The sequence below is a fragment of the Mustelus asterias genome, unplaced genomic scaffold (genome assembly GCF_964213995.1).
Source record: "Mustelus asterias unplaced genomic scaffold, sMusAst1.hap1.1 HAP1_SCAFFOLD_458, whole genome shotgun sequence".
NCBI lineage: Eukaryota > Metazoa > Chordata > Chondrichthyes > Carcharhiniformes > Triakidae > Mustelus > Mustelus asterias.
Genome location: NW_027590411.1, coordinates 263,321 through 286,033, shown reverse-complemented (window position 1 = coordinate 286,033; position 22,713 = coordinate 263,321). Strand labels below are relative to the sequence as shown.

Below are 22,713 nucleotides of genomic sequence, written 5' to 3'. Positions count from 1 at the left end.
AGGCCCTTTGGCCCATCGAGTCTGCACCGACCACAATCCCACCCAGGCCCTACCCCCATATCTCCCCACTAATCCCTCTAATCTACACATCTCAGGACACTAAGAGCAATTTTAGCATGGCCAATCAACCTGACCCGCGCATCTTTGGACTGTGGGAGGAAACTGGAGCACCCGGAGGAAACCCACGCAGGCACGAGGAGAATGTGCAAACTCCACACAGACAGTGACCCAAGCCGTGAATCGAACCCAGGTCCCTGGAGCTGTGAAGCAGTAGTGCTAACCACTGTGCTACCATGCCGCCCGTAAGCTTGCGGGAATATAAAGACTGAGTCATAGAGGTTTACAGCATGGAAACAGGCCCTTCGGCCCAACTTGTCCATGCCACCCTATTTTTTTAAAACCCCTAAACTAATCCCAATTTCCTGCATTTGGCCCATATCCCTCTATACCCATAGTACCCGTGTAACTATCTAAATGCTTTTTAAAAGACAAAATTGTACCCGCCTCTACTACTACCACCTCTGGCAGCTTGTTCCAGACACTCACCACCCTCTGTGTGAAATAATTGCCCATCTGGACACTTTTGTATCTTTCCCCTCTCACCTTAAACCTATGTCCTCTCGTTTTAGACTTCCCTACCTTTGGGAAAAGATATTGACTATCTAGCTGATCTGTGCTCCTCATTATTTTATAGACCTCTATAAGATCACCCCTCAGCCTCTTACATTCCAGAGAAAAAGTCCCAGTCTATCCAGCCTCTCCTTATAACTCAATCCATCAAGTCCCGGTAGCATCCTAGTAAATCTTTTCTGCACTCTTTCTAGTTTAATAATATCCTTTCTATAATAGGGGGACCAGAATTGCACACAGTATTCCAAGTGTGGCCTTAACAATGTCTTGTATAACTTCAACAAGACATTCCAACTCCTGTATTCAATGTTCTGACCGATGATACCAAGCATGCCGAATGCCTTCTTCACCACTCTGTCCACCTGTGACTCCACTTTCAAGGAGCTATGAACATGTACGCCTAGATCTCTTTGTTCTGTAACTGACACTAAGAGTTTCTATAGATACATGAAGAGAAAGAGGTTGGTGAAGACAAATGTAGGTCCCCTACAGACAGAAACAGGGGAATGTATAATAGGGGACAAAGAAATGGCTGAGCAACTGAATACATACTTTGGTTCTGTCTTCACAAAAGAGGACACAAATCAGATGCCAAAAATGTTGGAGAATGCAAGATTTAGTGAGAGGGAAGAACTGAGGGAGATCAATATTAGTAGAGAAATGGTGTTGGGAAAATTGATGGGATTGAAGGCGGATAAATCCCCAGGGCCTGATAATCTAAATCCCAGAGTACCTAAGGAAGTGGCTCTCGAAATAGTGGATGCATTGGTGGTCATCTTCCAGGATTCTATAGACTCTGGAACAGTCCCTGCAGATTGGAGGGTAGCGAATGTCACTCCAATATTCAAAAAGGGAGGTAGAGAGAAAACAGGGAATTATAGTCAAAGACTATTTCCTTGGGTGGATGGAGCTATTACAAGGGGGCATAACTATAGGGTTCGTGGTGGGAGATACAGGAAGGATATCAGAGGTAGGTTCTTTACGCAGAGAGTGGTTGGGGTGTGGAATGGACTGCCTGCAGTGATAGTGGAGTCAGACACTTTAGGAACATTTAAGTGGTTATTGGATAGGCACATGGAGCACACCAGGATGATAGGGAGTGGGATAGCTTGATCTTGGTTTCAGATAAAGCTCGGCACAACATCGTGGGCTGAAGGGCCTGTTCTATGCTGTACTGTTCTATGTTCTATAGACCAATAAGCTTAACATCGGTATGGGGAAAATTCTCGAATCCATTATCAAGGACTTTATAGCAGAGCATTTAGAAAGCAGTGGCAGGATCAGACAGAGTCAGCATGGATTTATGAAGGGGAAACCATGCCTGACAAATCTGTTGGAATTTTTTGAAACGAGTAGAGTTGACAAGGAGGAGCCAGTAGATGTGGTATATTTGGACTTTCAGAAAGCGTTTGACAAAGTCCCGAATAAGAGATTATTGTGCAAGATTAAAGCGCATGAGATTGGGGGAAGTGCACTGAGATGGATAGGAAACTGGTTGGCAGAGAGGAAATAAAGAGTAGGAATTAGAAACATAGAAACATAGAAAACTACAGCACAAAACAGGCCCTTCGGCCCCACAAGTTGTGCTGAATTTATCACTACCTTTTAGGTCTACCTATAACCCTCCATCCTATTAAGTCCCATGTACTCATCCAGGAGTCTCTTAAAAGACCCTATTGAGTTTGCCTCCACCACCACTGACAGCAGCTGATTCCACTCGCCCACCACCCTCTGTGTGAAAAACTTCCCCCTAACATTTCCCCTGTACCTACCCCCCAGCACCTTAAACCTGTGTCCTCTCGTAGCAGCCATTTCCACCCTGGGAAAAAGCCTCTGAGAGTCCACCCGATCTATGCCTCTCAACATCTTATATACCTCTATTAGGTCTCCTCTCATCCTACGTCTCTCCAAGGAGAAAAGACCGAGCTCCCTCAGCCTATCCTCATAAGGCATGCCACTCAATCCAGGCAACATCCTTGTAAATCTCCACTGCACCCTTTCAATCTTTTCCACATCCTTCCTGTAATGAGGCGACCAGAACTGAGCACAGTTCTCCAAGTGGGGTCTGACGAGGGTCTTATATAGCTGCATCATTATCCCCGGACGCCTAAACTCAATCCCTCGATTGATAAAGGCCAGCACACCATATGCCTTCTTAACCACTTCCTCCACCTGCGGGGCCGATTTTAGAGTCCGATGGACCCGGATTAATGGGTGCTTTTCAAATTGGCAGGCAGTAACTAGTGGGGCATCACAGGGATCGGTGCTGGAACCCCAGCTATTCATAATCTATATTAATGATTTGGATGAGGGAACAAAATGTAACATCTCAAAGTTTGCAGATGATAGCAAGTTGGGTGGGAGAGCGAATTGGGACGAGGATGCAGAGATCCTTCAGAATGATCTGGGCAGCTTGGGTGAGTGGGCTAATCAATGGCAGATGCAGTATAATTTGGATATTATTCACTTTGAAAGCAAAAACAAGAAGGCAGATCACTACCTGAAAGGCTATAAATTGGGAGAGGGGAGTGTGCAGCGGGACCTGGGTGTCCTTGTGTACCAGTCGCTGAAGGTAAGCATGCAGGTGCAGCAGGCGGTAAAGAAGGCAAATGGCATGTTGGCCTTCATTCTGAGAGGTTTCGAGTACAGGGGCAGGGATGTGTTGTTGCAATTATACAGGGCCTTGGTGAGGCCACACCTAGAGTATTGTGTGCAGTTTTGGTCTCCTTTTCTGAGGAAAGATGTTCTTGCTCTCGAGGGGGTGCAGCAAAGGTTTACTCGGCTGATTCCGGGGAAGGCTTCGGGAGGGTTTAAACTAATTCAGCAGGGGGGTGGGTACCTGAATTGTAGCTCCGGTGTGCAGGAGGTTGAGAGTAGTGAGGTCATGGATGAGGTTTCAGGGTCGCAGGAGTGTACTGGCAGGCAGGAAGGTGGTTTGAAGTGTGTATACTTCAACGCCAGGAGCATCCGGAATAAGGTGGGTGAACTTGCAGCATGGGTTGGTACCTGGGATTTCGATGTTGTGGCCATCTCGGAGACATGGATAGAGCAGGGACAGGAATGGTTGTTGCAGGTTCCAGGGTTTAGATGTTTCAGTAAGTGCAGGGAAGGTGGTAAAAGAGGGGGAGGTGTGGCATCGTTAGTCAAGGATAGTATTACGGTGGCAGAAAGGACTTTTGATGAGGACTCGTCTACTGAGGAGTTTGGGCTGAGGTTAGAAACAGGAAAGGAGAGGTCACCCTGTTGGGAGTTTTTTATAGACCTCCGAAAAGTTCCAGAGATGTAGAGGAAAAGATTGCAAAGATGATTCTGGATAGGAGCGAAAGTAACAGGGTAGTTGTACTGGGGGACTTTAACTTTACAAATATTGACTGGAAAAGTTCGAGTACTTTGGAGGGGTCGGTTTTTGTCCAATGTGTGCAGGAAGGCTTCCTGACGCAGTATGTAGATAGACCAACAAGAGGCGAGACCACATTGGATTTGGTACTGGGTAATGAACCAGGCCAGGTGTTAGATTTGGAGGTAGGTGAGCACTTTGGTGACAGTGACCACAATTCGATTACGTTTACCTTAGCTATGGAAAAGGATAGGTATATACCAAAGAGCAAGAGTTATAGCTGGGGGAAAGGAAATTATGATACGATTAGGCGAGATTTACCTGGCATAGGTTGGGGAAGGAAACTGCAGAGGATGGGCACAATTGAAATGTGGAACTTGTTCAAGGAACAGCTACTACGCGCCCTTGATAAATATGTACCTGTCAGGCAGGAAGGAAGCAGACGTGAGTTTACTAAGAAGGTTGAATCTCTTGTGAAGAGGAAGAAGGAGACTTATGTAAGGATGAGACGTGAAGGCTCAGTTAGGGAGCTTGAGAGTTACAAGTTAGCCAGGAAGGACCTAAAGAAAGAGTTAAGAAGAGCCAGGAGGGGACATGAGAAGTCTTTGGCAGGTAGGATCAAGGAAAACCCTCAAGCTTTCTATAGGTATGTCAGGAGTAAAAGAATGACTAGGGTAAGATTAGGGCCAGTCAAGGACAGGAGTGGGAAGTTGTGCGTGGAGTCCGAAGAGATAGGAGAGGCACTAAATGAATATTTTTCGTCAGTATTCACACTGGAGAGGGACAGTGTCGAGGGGAGTACTGAGATGCAGGCTGTTGGACTGGATGGGATTGAGGTTCATAAGGAGGAGGTGTTAGCAATCCTGGAAAGAGTAAAAATAGATAAGTCCCTTGGGCCGGATAGGATTTATTCTAGGATTCTCTGGGAGGCTAGAGAGGAGATTGCAGAGCCTTTGGCTTTGATCGTTGGGTCGTCATTGTCTACTGGAACAGTGCCAGAAGACTGGAGGATAGCAAATGTTGTCCCCTTGTTCAAAAAGGGGAGTAGGGACAACCCTGGTAATTATAGACCGGTGAGCCTTACTTCTGTTCTGGGCAAAGTTTTGGAAAGGATTATAAAAGATAGGATTTATAATCACTAGGAAAGGAATAATTTGATTAGGGATAGTCAGCACGGTTTTGTGAAGGGTAGGTCGTGCCTCACAAACCTTATAGAGTTCTTTGAGAAGGTGACCAAAGAGGTGGATGAGGGTAAAGCGGTTGATGTGGTGTATATGGATTTCAGCAAAGCGTTTGATAAGGTTCCCCATGCTAAGCTTTTGCAGAAAATACAGACACATGGGATTGAGGGTGATTTAGTGGTTTGGATCAGGAATTGGCTCGCTGTAAGAAAACAGAGGGTGGTGGTTGATGGGAAATATTCATCCTGGAGTTCAGTTACTAGTGGTGTACCGCAAGGATCTGTTTTGGGGCCACTGCTGTTTGTCATTTTTATTAATGACCTGGATGAGGGCGTAGAAGGATGGGTTAGTAAATTTGCGGATGACACTAAAGTCGGTGGAGTTGCAGACAGTGCGGAGGGAAGTGGCAGGTTACAGAGGGACATAGATAAGCTGCAGAGCTGGGCTGAGAGGTGGCAAATGGAGTTTAATGCGGAAAAGTGTGAGGTGATTCACTTTGGAAGGAGTAACAGGAATACAGAGTACTGGGCTAATGGTAAGATACTTGGTAGTGTGGATGAACAGAGGGATCTGGGTGTCCATGTGCATAGATCCCTGAAAGTTGGCACCCAGGTTGATAGGGTTGTTAAGAAGGCGTACGGTGTCTTAGCTTTTATTGGTAGAGGGATTGAGTTTCGGAGCCAGGAGGTCATGTTGCAACTGTACAAAACTCTGGTGCGGCCGCACTTGGAGTATTGCGTACAGTTCTGGTCGCCGCATTATAGGAAGGCATACAAGATGATCAGAGGATTAGATAGGGTGGATAGTGAGAGCTTTTTCCTCGGATGGTGATGGCAAGCACGAGGGGACATAGCTTTAAATTGAGGGGTGATAGATATAGGACAGATGTTAGAGGTAGGTTCTTTACTCAGAATGCCCTGCCTGCAGCAGTAGTGGACTCGTCAACATTAAGAGCATTCAAATGGTTATTGGATAAACATATGGATGATATTAGAATAGTGTAGGTTAGATGGGCTTTAGATTGGTTTCACTGGTCGGCGCAACATCGAGGGCCGAAGGGCCTGTACTGCGCTGTAATAAGAACATAAGAACATAAGAAATAGGAGCAGGAGTAGGCCATCTAGCCCCTCGAGCCTGCCCCGCCATTCAATAAGATCATGGCTGATCTGACGTGGATCAGTACCACTTACCCGCCTGATCCCCATAACCCTTAATTCCCTTACCGATCAGGAATCCATCCATCCGCGCTTTAAACATATTCAGCGAGGTAGCCTCCACCACCTCAGTGGGCAGAGAATTCCAGAGATTCACCACCCTCTGGGAGAAGAAGTTCCTCCTCAACTCTGTCTTAAACCGACCCCCCTTTATTTTGAGGCTGTGTCCTCTAGTTTTAACTTCCTTACTAAGTGGAAAGAATCTCTCCGCCTCCACCCTATCCAGCCCCCGCATTATCTTATAAGTCTCCATAAGATCCCCCCTCATCCTTCTAAACTCCAACGAGTACAAACCCAATCTCCTCAGCCTCTCCTCATAATCCAAACCCCTCATCTCCGGTATCAACCTGGTGAACCTTCTCTGCACTCCCTCCAATGCCAATATATCCTTCCTCATATAAGGGGACCAATACTGCACACAGTATTCCAGCTGCGGCCTCACCAATGCCCTGTACAGGTGCATCAAGACATCCCTGCTTTTATATTCTATCCCCCTCGCGATATAGGCCAACATCCCATTTGCCTTCTTGATCACCTGTTGTACCTGCAGACTGGGCTTTTGCGTCTCATGCATAAGGACCCCCAGGTCCCTTTGCACGGTAGCATGTTTTAATTTGTTTCCATTGAGATAGCAATCCCATTTGTTATTATTTCCTCCAAAGTGTATAACCTCGCATTTATCAACGTTATACTCCATTTGCCATATCCTCGCCCACTCACTCAGCCTGTCCAAATCTCTCTGCAGATCTTCTCCGTCCTCCACACGATTCACTTTTCCACTTATCTTTGTGTCGTCTGCAAACTTCGTTACCCTACACTCCGTCCCCTCCTCCAGATCATCTATATAAATGGTAAATAGTTGCGGCCCGAGTACCGACCCCTGCGGCACGCCACTAGTTACCTTCCTCCAACCGGAAAAACACCCATTTATTCCGACTCTTTGCTTCCTGTCGGATAGCCAGATAGTCGGATAATGTTCTATGTTCTAAGGCGGGACTGAAGAATGAGGAGAGATTGACTTGGTTAGGATTGTTTTCCCTGGAGTTCAGACGAATGAGGGGGGATCTCATAGAGACTTATAAAATTCTAACAGGATAGATGGAGGGAGGATGTTCCCGATGGTGGGGAAATCCAGAACTAGGGGTCACAGTCTGAGGATTCAGGGTAGACCATTTAGGACGAAGGTGAGGAGACATTTCTTCACCCAAAGAGTGGTGAGCCCGTGGAATTCATTATCACAGGAAGTACCGTGGCATGGTGGTTAGCACTGCTGCTGCGCAGCTATAGGGACCCAGGTTCGATTCCCGGCTTGGGTCACTGTCTGTTTGGAGTTTGCACATTTTCCCTGTGTCTGCGTGGGTTTCCTCTGGGTGCTCCGGTTTCCTCCCACAGTCCAAAGATGTGCAGGTTAGGTGCATTGGCCATGCTAAATTCTCCCTCAGTGTACCTGAACAAGCGCCAGAGTGTGGCGACTAGGGGATTAGGTGCAGGGGGGTAGGTGCAGGGGAAATGTTAGGGGGAAGTTTTTCACAGAGGGTGGTGGGCGAGTGGAATCGGCTGCCGTCAGTGGTGGTGGAGGCAAACTCAATAGGGTCTTTTAAGAGACTCCTGGATGAGTACATGGGACATGGGACATAGGATGGAGGGTTATAGGTAGGCCTAAAAGGTAAGGATATGTTCGGCACAACGTGTGGGGCCGAAGGGCCTGTTTTGTGCAGTAGTTTTTCTACGTTTCTATGTTTCTATATCATAAGGAAGTTAAAACTAGAGGACACAGCCTCAAAATAAAGGGGGGTCGGTTTAAGACAGAGTTGAGGAGGAACTTCTTCTCCCAGAGGGTGGTGAATCTCTGGAATTCTCTGCCCACTGAGGTGGTGGAGGCTACCTCGCTGAATATGTTTAAAGCGCGGATGGATGGATTCCTGATCGGTAAGGGAATTAAGGGTTATGGGGATCAGGCGGGTAAGTGGTACTGATCCACGTCAGATCAGCCATGATCTTATTGAATGGCGGGGCAGGCTCGAGGGGCTAGATGGCCTACTCCTGCTCCTATTTCTTATGTTCTTATATTCACTGGAGTTTAGAAGAGTGAGAGGGGATCTCATAGAAACTTATAAAATTCTAACAGGGTTAGACAGGATAGATTCAGAAAGAATGTTCCCAATGGTGGGAGTCCAGAACTAGGGGTCATAATTTGAGGATAAGGGGTAAACGTTTTAGAACTGAGGTGAGGAGAAATTTCTTCACCCAGAGGGTGGCGAATGTGTGCAATTCATTACCACAGAATGTAGTTGAGGCCAAAATATTGTTTGATTTCAAGAAGAAATTAGACAATATTTATCTATCTATCAGGATATATATTGGGATATGAGAGGAAGGGAGGATCAGGACATTGAATTTGATGATCAGCCATGATCAAAGTGAATGGCGGAGCAGACTCAAAGGTCCAAAGGGCCTAGTCCTGCTTCTAGTTTCTATGTTTCTATGTATCAATGCAAAAGATAAGACTGAAGCATTCATAGCAATCTTCAGCCAGAAGTGCCAAGTGGATAATCCACCTTGGCCTCCTCTAGTGATCCCCCGCATTTCAGATGGCAGTTTCCCGCCATTCCTCTGCAGTCGCTGGGTCAAATCCTGGAATTCCCTCCCTGACGGCATTGTGAGTCAATCCACAGCACATGGACTGCAGCGATTCACGAAGGCAGCTCACCACCACCTTCTCAAGGCAACTAGGGATGGGCAATAAACGCTGGCTGGCCAGCGTTTTATTCATTCATGAATGAATAAAAAAAAATTACTTTGCAATTCCTAAATACAAAAATGATAAGTCTTAAAATCGTAAAACCTTAAATATTAATTGGATCTGGTGTGAGTGAATATTGATTGGATCTGGTGGGAGTGAACATTAATTGGATCTGGTGGGAGTGAATATTGATTGGATCTGGTGGGAGTGAATATTAATTGGATCTGGTGGGAGTGAATATTGATTGGATCTGGTGGGAGTGAATATTAATTGGATCTGGTGGGAGTGAATATTGATTGGATCTGGTGGGAGTGAATATTAATTGGATCTGGTGGGAGTGAATATTGATTATCTGGTGGGAGTCCTGATTATTCCCGAATCCAGGACAAGGAATTTACCTGAAGTTTGGTGACCATTTCCTCAAACAACTTTCGAGCTTCTGGGCTCTCAGGATCCTCAAAGTAATCGACGATACCAATGTGCACCACAATCGATTTCAAACTGCGACAGACACCTTGGGAAAGGAAGAACATTTAGTTAGACAAACAGTCATTTGACGGCACAGAACTTGGGTATTGCTGAAAAAAGACATTTTCATTAAAGCTTCTTGCACACATCAGGCAAGAGAAGAAGAGAGCACTGATTGGCAGAGACATTGCCATGGTGCATACACCATCCCTGCGGGTAGGTTTGCTAGTGCTTTTGGGAGGAGTTTAGACTAGTCTGGCAGGGGGAGGGAAACAAAATATTGGTGAAATAGGGACACATCATACTGCTGTAACAGAAGCAAGTCAGAGTGTGTTTTGTATTTAGGAATTGCAAAGGTGGAGGAGAGAATGTCCGGGATGCGTGGGGTCATTAATTATGCTGGCTGCTTTGCCAAGGCAGCGGGAAGTGTAGACAGTGACCGCTATTTTACCATTTTTATTCTAAGTGCTGGGCGGACTTGAAACTGGGAGTGTTTCAGATCCGTTTTCTGCATCCGTTCTCCTGCACCCACAATACGCAGTCTGCCTGCAAAAATATCAGTGATTCCGAATCTCACTGCAGAAGCCTGTGGGCGGGGCTTAACGTACCCAAAACCCTGCAGCTCCGATTGGAGCCTCCAATTGAGCATGCACAGAAAAAAAATAAAAGAATGCTGCTCCCCTGTCACATCCCTCCTGGGCTGGATAATGCCTCGCCCTGGCCCCCAGAGGCATTGCCCCACCCCACAACATTACTGACCCCCTTTTCCCCTCAACCCTCCACCACCCAAACTGATCATGCCCAACCGACCTCAGGCAGAGTGGCAGCGGGCCCCCTCCCTTCCCCCCACTGATCGCTGGCAGAGTGGCCGTGGGCCCCCCGCCTTCTCCCACCAATCGCAGGCAGAGTGAATGGTAGAACCCTTAGGAGTATTGAAGGCAGATGGATCTGGGCGTACAAGTCCACCGATCACTGAAAATGGCAACGCAGGTGGATAAAGTAGTCAAGAAGGCATACGGCATCCTTGCCTTCATCAGTCGGGGCATTGAGTATAAAAATTGACAGGTCATGTTGCAGCTTTATAGAACCTTAGTTAGGCCTCATTTAGAGTATAGTGTCCAATTCTGGTAACCACACTACCAGAAGAATGTAGATGCTTTGGAGAGGGTACAGAAGAGGTTTACCAGGATGTTGCCTGGTCTGGAGGGTATTAGCTATGAGGAGAGGTTGGATAAACTCGGTTTGCTCTCACTGGAACGACGGAGGTTGAGGGGCAAACTGATAGAGGTTTACAAGATTATCAGTGGCATGGCCAGAGTGGATAGTCAGATGCTCTTTCCGAGGTTAGAAAAGTCAAGCACTAGGGGACATAGGTTTAAGGTGTGTGGGGATAGGTTAAGAGGAGATGTGTGAGGTAAGTTTTTTTACACAGAGGGTGGTGAATGTCTGGAACGCGCTGCCCGGGGAGGTGGTGGGAGCAGGTACGATAGCAGCATTTAAGGGGCAACTAGACGATAGAACATAGAACATAGAACATTACAGCACAGAACAGGCCCTTCGGCCCACGATGTTGTGCCGACCTTCATCTGAAACCAAGATCAAGCTATCCCACTCCCTACCATCCTGGTGTGCTCCATGTGCCTATCCAATAACCGCTTAAATGTTCCTAAAGTGTCTGACTCCACTATCACTGCAGGCAGTCCATTCCACACCCCAACCACTCTCTGCGTGAAGAACCTACCTCTGATATCCTTCCTATATCTCCCACCATGAACCCTGAACGATGACATGAATACGACGGGAATGGAAGGATACGGACTCCGTGAGTGCATATGGTTTTAGTTTAGGCAGGCATCATGATCGGCGCAGGCTTGGAGGGCCAAAGGGCCTGTTCCTGTGCTATACTGTTCTTTGCTCTTGAAAGGGTGCAGAAAAGATTTATTAGGACAATACCGAGACTTGATGGTTTGAGTTATTAGGAGAGGCTGGATAGACTGGGACTTTTTCCCCTCGAGCGTCGGAGACTTCGGGGTGATCTGATGGAGGTCTATAAAATAATGAGGGTCAGAGAGTCATGGAGGCTTACAGCATGGAAACAGTCCCTTGGCCCAACTTGTCCATGCCACCCCCTTTTCTTTAACCACTAAGCTAGTCCCAATTGCCCACGTTTGGCCCATATCCCTCTGTACCCATCTTTCCCGTGTAACTATCTAAATGTTTTTTAAAAGACAAAATTGTACCTGCCTCTACTACTACCTCTGGCAGCTTGTTCCAGACATTCACCACCCTCTGTGAAAACATTGCCTCCTTGGTGAATACCAATACAAAGTACTCATCACGGGAAGTGGAGGAAAGGATATGTCAGGAGATTCTGGATAGGTGCAGAAAACATAGGGTTGTTGTAGTGGGGGACTTTAATTTCCCTGGCACAGACTGGAAAGTGCTTAGAGCTGGGGGACCGGACAGGGAGGAATTTGTAAAATGCGTACTGGAAGGTTCTTTGGAACAGTATGTAGATAGCCCGACTAGAGAGGGGGCTATACTGGACCTAGCTCTGGGAAATGAGCCCGGTCAGGTCGTCAAAGTTTCGGTAGGGAGACATGTGGCAAATAGTGACCACAACTCTGTTAACTTTAGGATAGTAATGGACAAGGATGAGTGCTGTCCTACGGGCAGGGTGCTAAATTGGGGGAAGGCTGACTATAGCCGGATTAGGCAAGAATTGGTGGATGTTGATTGGGAGAGGATGTTCGAGGGTAAGTCCGCGTCTGGCATGTGGGAGTCATTTAAGGAACTATTGATAAGGCTGCAGGATAGGCATGTGCCTGTAAAAAGGAAAGATAGGAAAGGTAGGATTCGAGAGCCGTGGATAACCAGGGAAATTGAGGATCTGATTAAAATGAAAAGGGAGGCGTACGTTAAGTCCAGGCAACTGAAAACAGATGGAGCTCTGGAGGAATAGAGAGAGAGTAGGAAAGATCTCAAACGGGGAGTTAGAAGGGCAAAAAGAGGTCACGAGATGTTCTTGGCAGGCAGGATTAAGGAGAATCCTAAGGCATTCTATTCATACGTTAGGAACAAAAGAGTTGTCAGGGAGAAAATCGGACCTCTCAGGGACAAAGGAGGGGAATTATGCTTAGAACCCAAGGGAATAGGGGAGATCCTAAATGAATACTTTGCATCGGTATTCACGAAGGAGAGGGGCGTGTTAACCGGGAGTGTCTCGGAGGGAGGTGTTGACCCGTTAGAGAAAATCTCCATTACAAGAGAGGAAGTGTTAGGTTTTTTAGGGAACATTAAAACTGACAAAGCCCCAGGGCCTGATGGCATCTATCCTCGACTGCTCAGGGAGACGAGAGGTGAAATTGCTGGGCCTCTGATGGAAATCTTTGTCGCTTCTTTGGACACGGGTGAGGTCCCTGAGGATTGGAGGATAGCGAATGTGGTCCCGTTGTTTAAGAAGGGTAGCAGGGATAACCCAGGAAATTATAGGCCGGTGAGCTTGACGTCCATGGTAGGGAAGTTGTTGGAGAGGATTCTTAGAGACAGGATGTATTTGCATTTAGAACGGAACAATCTCATTAGTGACAGACAGCATGGTTTTGTAAGAGGGAGGTCGTGCCTTACAAATTTGGTGGAGTTTTTTGAGGAAGTGACAAAAACGGTTGATGAAGGAAGGGCCGTGGATGTCGTCTATATGGATTTCAGTAAGGCATTTGACAAAGTCCCACATGGCAGGTTGGTTAAGAAGGTTAAGGCTCATGGGATACAAGGAGAAGTGGCTAGATGGGTGGAGAACTGGCTTGGCCATAGGAGACAGAGGGTAGTGGTCGAAGGGTCTTTTTCCGGCTGGAGGTCTGTGACCAGTGGTGTTCCGCAGGGCTCTGTACTGGGACCTCTGCTATTTGTGATATATATAAATGATTTGGAAGAAGGTGTAACTGGTGTAATCAGCAAGTTTGCGGATGACACGAAGATGGCTGGAATTGCGGATAGCGAAGAGCATTGTCGGGCAATACAGCAGGATATAGATAGGCTGGAAAATTGGGCGGAGAGGTGGCAGATGGAATTTAATCCGGATAAATGCGAAGTGATGCATTTTGGAAGAAATAATGTAGGGAGGAGTTATACAATAAATGGCAGAGTCATCAGGAGTATAGAAACACAGAGGGACCTAGGTGTGCAAGTCCACAAATCCTTGAAGGTGGCAACACAGGTGGAGAAGGTGGTGAAGAAGGCATATGGTATGCTTGCCTTTATAGGACGGGGTATAGAGTATAAAAGCTGGAGTCTGATGATGCAGCTGTATAGAACGCTGGTTAGGCCACATTTGGAGTACTGCGTCCAGTTCTGGTCGCCGCACTACCAGAAGGACGTGGAGGCATTGGAGAGAGTGCAGAGAAGGTTTACCAGGATGTTGCCAGGTATGGAGGGTCTTAGCTATGAGGAGAGATTGGGTAGACTGGGGTTGTTCTCCTTGGAGAGACGGAGAATGAGGGGAGATCTAATAGAGGTATACAAGATTATGAAGGGTATAGATAGGGTGAACAGTGGGAAGCTTTTTCCCAGGTCGGAGGTGACGATCACGAGGGGTCACGGGCTCAAGCTGAGAGGGGTGAAGTATAACTCAGACATCAGAGGGACGTTTTTTACACAGAGGGTGGTGGGGGCCTGGAATGCGCTGCCAAGTAGGGTGGTGGAGGCAGGCACGCTGACATCATTTAAGACTTACCTGGATAGTCACATGAGCAGCCTGGGAATGGAGGGATACAAACGATTGGTCTAGTTGGACCAAGGAGCGGCACAAGCTTGGAGGGCCGAAGGGCCTGTTTCCTGTGCTGTACTGTTCTTTGTTCTTTATCAAGGATTTCACCCACTTCCTGAGGTTCCATGCATAGCTTCCCTCCATTGTCCTTGAGTGGGCCTACTCTTTCTCTTGCTACGCTCTTGCTTCTAATATATGCATAAAAAGCCTTAGGATTCTCCTTGACCCTGTTTGCTAAAGACTTTTCATGGCCCCTTTTAGCCCTCCTAATTCCACTTCTAAGTTCCTTCCTACTTTCACGATACTCCTCAAGAACTTCATCAGTTTTTAGTTGCCGAGACCGATCGTATGCTTCCTTTTTCCTTTTGACTAAGCTTATAATTTCCCCTGTCATCCATGGTTCATGAATCCTGCATTTCTATCCTTCATTTTTGCGGGGACATGCCCGCATGTAGTGGTCCATTTTGGCAGGTCAAATGGGATGAAGGAGTACAATATAAAGGGAAAGACTCTTAGTACTGCAGAGGATCAGAAGGACCTTGGGGTCCGGGTCCATAGGACTCTAAAATCGGCCCCGCAGGTGGAGGAGGTGGTTAAGAAGGCGTATGGTGTCCTGGCCTTGATCAATCGAGGGATTGAGTTTAGGAGTCTGGGGATAATGATGCAGCTACATAAGACCCTCGTCAGACCCCACTTGGAGCACTGTGCTCAGTTCTCGTCGCCTCATTACAGGAAGGATGTGGAAAAGATTGAAAGGGTGCAGAGGAGATTTACAAGGATGTTGCCTGGATTGAGTGGCATGCCTTATGAGGATAGGTTGAGGGAGCTCGGTCTTTTCTCCTTGGAGAGACGTAGGATGAGAGGAGACCTAATAGAGGTATATAAGATGTTGAGAGGCACGATCGGATGGACTCTCAGAGGCTTTTTCCCAGGGAAATGTCTGCTACGAGAGGACACAGGTTTAAGGGGGGTAGGTACAGGGGAAATGTTAGGGGGAAGTTTTTCACACAGAGGGTGGTGGGCGAGTGGAATCGGCTGCCGTCAGCGTGGTGGAGGCAAACTCAATAGGGTCTTTTAAGACACTCCTGGATGAGTACATGGGACTTAATAGGATGGAGGGTTATAAGTAGGCCTGAAAGGTAGGGATATGTTCGGCACAACTTGTGGGGCCGAAGGGCCTGTTTTGTGCTGTAGTTTTTTGATGTTCTATATTCTATGCCTGCCCTGCATTCAATCCACTGGCCTTTAAAAGCCAACCGCATGCCAGATGTAGATTTGCCCTCAAATAGCCACTCCCAATCCACATTTCCCAGTTCCTGTCTAATTTGGATATAATTGGCCCTCGCCCAATTAAGCACCCTCACCCGAGGGCCACTCTTGTTCGTATCCATGACTACCCAAAATCTTATGGAATTATGGTCGCTAAGCCCAAAATGTTCCCCCACTGAAACATCGATCACCTGGCCCGGCTCATTCCCCAATACCAAGTTTAGTATGGCTCCCTCCCTGGTTGGATTGTCAACATTTTGTATCAAAACGCCATCCTGGACACATCTAACAAATTGCTCTCTATCCAAGCACCTGGCTGTAAGGGAGTCCCAGTCAATATGAACAAAGAAAGAACAAAGAAAATTACAGCACAGGAACAGGCCCTTCGGCCCTCAAGCCTGCACCGACCATGCTACCCAACTGAACTAAAACCCCCGACTCTTCCGGGGACCATATCCCTCTATTCCCATCCTATTCATTTATTTGTCAAGACGCCCCTTAAAAGCCATTACCGTATCCGCTTCTACTACCTCCCCCGGCAACGGGTTCCAGGCACCCACCACCCTCTGTGGAAAAAATCTGCCTCGTACATCTCCTTTAAACCTGGCCCCTTGCACTTTAAACCTGTGTCCCCTAGTAATTGACTCTTCCACCCTGGGAAAAAGCTTCTGACTATCCACTCTGTCTATGCCCCTCATAATCTTGTAGACTTCTGTCAGGTCGCCCCTCAACCTCCGTCGTTCCAGTGAGAACAAACCAAGTTTCTCCAACCTCTCCTCATAGCTAATGCCCTCCATACCAGGCAATATCCTGGTAAATCTTTTTTGTACCCTCTCCAAAGCTTCAACATCCTTCTGGCAGTGTGGCAACCAGAATTGAACACTATATTCCAAGTGCGGCCTAACTAAGGTTCTATAAAACTGCAACATGACTTGCCAATTTTTAAACTCAGTGCCCCGGCTGATGAAGGCAAGCATGCCGTATGCCTTATTGACTACCTTCTCCACCTGCATTGCCACTTTCAGTGACCTGTGTACCTGTACACCCAGATCCCTTTGCCTATCAATACTCTTAAGGGTTCTGCCAATTACTGTATATTTCCTATCTGTATTAGACCTTCCAAAATGCATGATCTCACATTTGTCCGGGGGAAGTTAAAATCACGCATTACAACTACCCTGCTTTTTTCACACCTTTCCAGAATCTGTATGTAGGGATGTAAGCTTATGTAGGGATGAGGAAACAAGGTTCAGATGGCTCGATTGAGGGTTACAAGTTAGCAAGGAATGAGCTGAAAAAGGGGCTTAGGAGAGCTAGGAGGGGGCATGAGAAGTCCTTGGCGGGTCGGATCAAGGAAAACCCCAAGGCTTTTTACTCTTATGTGAGGAATAAAAGAATGACCAGGGTGAGGTTAGGGCCGGTCAAGGACAGTAGTGGGAGCTTGTGCATGGAGTCAGTAGAGATAGGAGAGGTGATGAATGAATACTTTTCTTCAGTGTTCACCAAGGAGAGGGACCATGTTTTTGAGGAAGAGAAGGTGTTACAGGCTAATAGGCTGGAGGAAGTAGATGTTCGGAGGGAGGATGTAGTAGCAGTTTTGAATAAACTGAAGGTCGATAAGTCCCCTGGGCCTGATGAAATATATCCTAGGATTCTTTGGGAGGCAAGGGATGAAATTGCAGAGCCTTTGGCTTTGATCTTTGGCTCCTCACTGTCCACAGGGATGGTGCCAGAGGACTGGAGAGTGGCGAATGTTGTTTGTCTGTTTAAGAAAGGGAATAGAAATGACCCTGGTAATTATAGGCCGGTTAGTCTTACTTCGGTGGTTGGTAAATTGATGGAAAAGGTCCTTAGGGATGGGATTTACAACCATTTAGAAAGATGCGGATTAATCTGGGATAGTCAGCACGGATTCATGAAGGGCAAGTCGTGCCTCACAAATTTGATAGAATTTTTTGAGGAGGTAACTAAGTGTGTTGATGAAGGTAGGGCAGTTGATGTCATATACATGGATTTTAGTAAGGTGTTTGATAAGGTCCCCCATGGTCGGCTTATGCTGAAAGTAAGGAGGTGTGGGATAGAGGGAAAGTTGGCCAATTGGATAGGTAACTGGCTATCTGATCGAAGTCATGATGTGGAGATGCCGGCGTTGGACTGGGGTAAACACAGTAAGAGTTTTAACAACACCAGGTTAAAGTCCAACAGGTTTATTTGGTAGCAAATACCATTAGCTTTTGGAGCGCTGCTCCTTCGTCAGATGGAGTGGAAATGTGCTCTCAAACAGGGCACAGAGACACAAAATCAAGTTACAGAATACTGATTAGAATGCGAATCTCTACAGCCAACCAGGTCTTAAAGATACAGACAATGTGAGTGGAGGGAGCATTAAGCACAGGTTAAAGAAATGTGTATTGTCTCCAGACAGGACAGCCAGTGAGATTATGCAAGTCCAGGAGGCAAGCTGCAGGGGTTACTGATAGTGTGACATAAATCCAACATCCCGGTTTAGGCCGTCCTCATGTGTGCGGAACTTGGCTGTCAGTTTCTGCTCAGCGACTCTGCGCTGTCGTGTGTCGTGAAGGCCGCCTTGGAGAACGCTTACCCGAAGATCAGAGGCTGAATGCCCGTGACCGCTGAAATACTCCCCCACAGGAAGAGAACAGTCCTGCCTGGTGATTGTCGAGCGGTGTTCATTCATCCGTTGTCGTAGCGTCTGCATGGTTTCCCCAATGTACCATGCCTCGGGACATCCTTTCCTGCAGCGTATCAGGTAGACAACGTTGGCCGAGTTGCAAGAGTAGGTACCGTGTACCTGGTAGATGGTGTTCTCACGTGAGATGATGGCATCCGTGTCGATGATCCGGCACGCCTTGCAGAGGTTGCTGTGGCAGGGTTGTGTGCTGTCGTGGTCACTGTTCTCCTGAAGGCTGGGTAGTTTGCTGCGGACAATGGTCTGTTTGAGGTTGTGCGGTTATTTGAAGGCAAGAAGTGGAGGTGTGTGTTCGTCTTCATCGATGACATGTTGAAGGCTCCGGAGGAGATGCCGTAGCTTCTCCGCTCCGGGGAAGTACTGGATGACGAAGGGTACTCTGTCCACCGTGTCCCGTGTTTGTCTTCTGAGGAGGTCGGTGCGGTTTTTCGCTGTGGTGCGTCGGAACTGTCGATCGATGAGTCAAGCGCCATATTCTGTTCTTATGAGGGCATCTTTCAGCATCTGGAGGTGTCTGTTGTGATCCTCCTCATCCGAGCAGATCCTGTGTATACGGAGGGCTTGTCCGTAGGGGATGGCTTCTTTTACGTGTTTAGGGTGGAAGCTGGAGAAGTGGAGCATCGTGAGGGCCTGTATTGTGCTGTAGTTTTTCTATGTTTCTAATCCCTCTAACCTACGCATCTCAGGACTCTAAGGCGCAATTTTTAACTTGGCCAATCAACCTAACCTGCACATCTTTGGACTGTGGGAGGAAACCGGAGCACCCGGAGGAAACCCACGCAGACACGAGGAGAATGTGCAAACTCCACACAGACAGTGACCCAAGCCAGGAATCAAACCCAGGTCCCTGGAGCTGTGAAGCAGCAGTGCTAACCACTGTGCTATCGTGCCGCCCCTGTCTGTCTGATTTCCCTCCCATTTCTGTACCCAGGACATCCAGGACCATGGCACCAGGGAGGCAACACTATCCAAGAGTGAATAGGGAGGAAATAAAGGGATACGGGCCGAGTAAGGGCAGAAGGTTCTTTTTTAGTTTAGTTAGGGCATCATGATTGGCACATGCCTGGAGGGCCGAAGGGCCTGTTCCTGTACTGTTATAGAACATAGATAGAACATAGAACATAGAACAGTACAGCACAGAACAGGCCCTTCGGCCCATGATGTTGTGCCGAGCTTCATCTGAAACCAAGATCAAGCTATCCCACTCCCTATCATCCTGGTGTGCTCCATGTGCCTATCCAATAATCGCTTAAATGTTCCTAAAGTGTCTGACTCCACTATCACTGCAGGCAGTCCATTCCACACCCCAACCACTCTCTGCGTAAAGAACCAACCTCTGATGTCCTTCCAATATCTCACACCATGAACCCTATAGTTATGCCCCCTTGTAATAGCTCCATCCACCCGAGGAAATAGTCTTTGAACGTTCACTCTATCTATCCCCTTCATCATTTTATAAACCTCTATTAAGTCTCCCCTCAGCCTCCTCCGCTCCAAAGAGAACAGCCCTAGCTCCCTCAACCTTTCCTCATAAGACCTACCCTCCAAACCAGGCAGCATCCTGGTAAATCTCCTCTGCACTCTTTCCAGCGCTTCCACATCCTTCTTATAGTGAGGTGACCAGAACTGCACACAATATTCCAAATGTGGTCTCACCAAGGTCCTGTACAGTTGCAGCATAATCCCGCGGCTCTTAAACTCCAACCCCCTGTTAATAAAAGCTAACACACTATAGGCCTTCTTCACAGCTCTATCCACTTGAGTGGCAACCTTTAGAGATCTGTGGATATGGACCCCAAGATATTTGTGAATATAATTGATATTTCTTTGATGGTGCATTGAAGTGAAAAGACACAAACCTGGTTTGCCTATTTTCACATTTTATCAGCCATAATTATTCAAATTGAGTGAGATTATGTAAAAAGAGATTCTTGACCAACGAGGGAATCAAAGGATGTCAGGGGTATCGGGCAGAACGGGAAATTGAGGCCACAATCAGAACAGCCATGATTTTATTGAATGGTGAAGCAGACTCGAAGGGCCAAATGGCCAGCTCCTGCTCCCAATTTGTATGTCCATAATATGCTGTTAGAACCATAGAACCATAGAAAATTACAGCTCATAAACAGGCCTTTTGGCCCTTCTTGTCTGTGCCGAACCATTTTATGCCTAGTCCCACTGACCTGCACTTGGACCATATCCCTCCACACCCCTCTCCTCCATGAACCCGTCCAAGTTTTTCTTAAATGTTAAAAGTGACCCCGCATTTACCACTTTATCCGGCAGCTCATTCCACACTCCCACCACTCTCTGCGTGAAGAAGCCCCCGCTAATATTCCCTTTAAACTTTTCTCCTTTCACCCTTAACCCATGCCCTCTGGTTTTTTTCTCCCCTAGCCTCAGCGGAAAAAGCCTGCTTGCATTCACTCTATCTATACCCATCAAAATCTTATACACCTCTATCAAATCTCCCCTCAATCTTCTACGCTCCAGGGAATAAAGTCCCAACCTATTCAATCTCTCTCTGTAACTCAGCTTCTCAAGTCCCGGCAACATCCTTGTGAACCTTCTCTGCACTCTTTCAATCTTATTTACATCCTTCCTGTAACTAGGTGACCAAAACTGTACATAATACTCCAAATTCGGCCTCACCAATGCCTTATATAACCTTACCATAACACTCCAACTTTTATACTCGATACTCCGATTTATAAAGGCCAATGTACCAAAGGCACTCTTTACGACCCTATCCACCTGTGACGTCACTTTTAGGGAATTCTGTACCTGTACCTGTTGCAAGTTATCAAATTTCTAATTGCCTATCTCTCGACCACTAACATAATTATTTTGTTTTGTGTGCAGTTTGCACGTTCTCCCCGTATTTGCATGGGTTTCCTCCGGGTGTTCCGGTTTCCTCCCACACGCCAAAGATGTGAAGGTTAGGTAGATTGGCCGTGCTAAATTGTTCCTTAGTGTCAGGGGGACTAGCAGGGTAAATAGGAAGGGATATGGGGATAGGGCCTGGGTGGGATTGTTGTTGGTGCCGGCTTGATGGACCGAATTGCCTCCTTCTGCACTGCAAGGATTCTATGATTCTATAAACCTGTAGAATTATTGAAAGAACAAATTATACTTACTGTTAAAGTGGAGTAGAGCTTTTGGGGTGACCGGAGTTGATGTCAGGACAAGCATTTCTAATCCCTTTAATCCTTCCCGACAAACTTCTGCTGCTACTTCCTGGCTTATTTCAGTCACATGATCAAGTTCCAGAACTTGCAATCGGATGCAGTTTCGAGCTGAAGAATACATTTTATGCAGTGTAAATAACATATAACCTCAGAATAACATTTAACTGTTTATCTGCAGAACAATGTAGAAATCATGGAATGATTAAAGTGGTACTAAACATAACTAGTGCAAAATTTGCATGCATATGGCAGGAGTTTCTGGGAGTAATTGAGGACACAGTGCAGAGGTTCATCCCAAACAAAAGAAAGGTTATCAGAGGGGGGATTAGGCAGCCATGGCTGACAAAGGAAGTCAGGGAATGCATCAAGGCAAAAGAGAGAGCCTATAATGTGGCAAAGAGTAGTGGGAAGTCAGAAGATTGGGAAGGCTATAAAAACAAACAGAGGATAACAAAGAGAGAAATAAGGAAGGAGAGGATCAAATATGAAGGTAGGCTAGCCAGTAACATTAGGATTGATAGTAAAAGTTTCTTTAAATACATTAAAAACAAACGGGAGGCAAAAGTAGACATTGGGCCGCTCCAAAATGACGCTGGTAATCTAGTGATGGGAGACAAGGAAATAGCTGAGGAACTTAATAAGTACTTTGCGTCAGTCTTCACAGTAGAAGACATGAGTAATATCCCAACAATTCAGGAAAGTCAGGGGGCAGAGTTGAATATGGTTGCCATCACAAAGGAGAAAGTGCTAGAGAAACTAAAAGGTCTGAAAATTGATAAATCTCCGGGCCCAGATGGGCTACATCCTAGAGTTCTAAAGGAGATAGCTGAAGAAATAGTGGAGGCGTTAGTTATGATCTTTCAAAAGTCACTGGAGTCAGGGAAAGTCCCAGAGGATTGGAAAATCGCTGTTGTAACCCCACTGTTCAAGAAGGGAACAAGAAAAAAGATGGAAAATTATAGGCCAATTAGCCTAACCTCAGTTGTTGGCAAAATTCTAGAATCCATCGTTAAGGATGAGATTTCTAAATTCTTGGAAGTGCAGGGTCGGATTAAGACAAGTCAGCATGGATTTAGTAAGGGGAGGTCGTGCCTGACAAACCTGTTAAAGTTCTTTGAAGAGATAACAAATAGGTTAGACCAAGGAGAGCCAATGGATGTTATCTATCTTGACTTCCAAAAGGCCTTTGACAAGGTGCCTCACGGGAG

General features: G+C 46.7%; 1 protein-coding gene across 1 annotated transcript in view; it reads right to left on the bottom strand.

Annotated features, from left to right (window-relative positions):
- fbxo41 (F-box protein 41) overlaps positions 1 to 22,713 on the bottom strand; it is a 280,638-nt gene that overhangs the window by 3,608 nt on the left and 254,317 nt on the right. Inside the window, exons 10-11 of the mRNA XM_078204808.1 lie at positions 21,455 to 21,613; positions 9,504 to 9,619 (exon numbers count right to left, since the gene is read on the bottom strand). Coding sequence (XP_078060934.1) covers positions 9,504 to 9,619; positions 21,455 to 21,613 — 275 coding nt within the window. The remainder of the gene's footprint in view (positions 1 to 9,503; positions 9,620 to 21,454; positions 21,614 to 22,713) is intronic.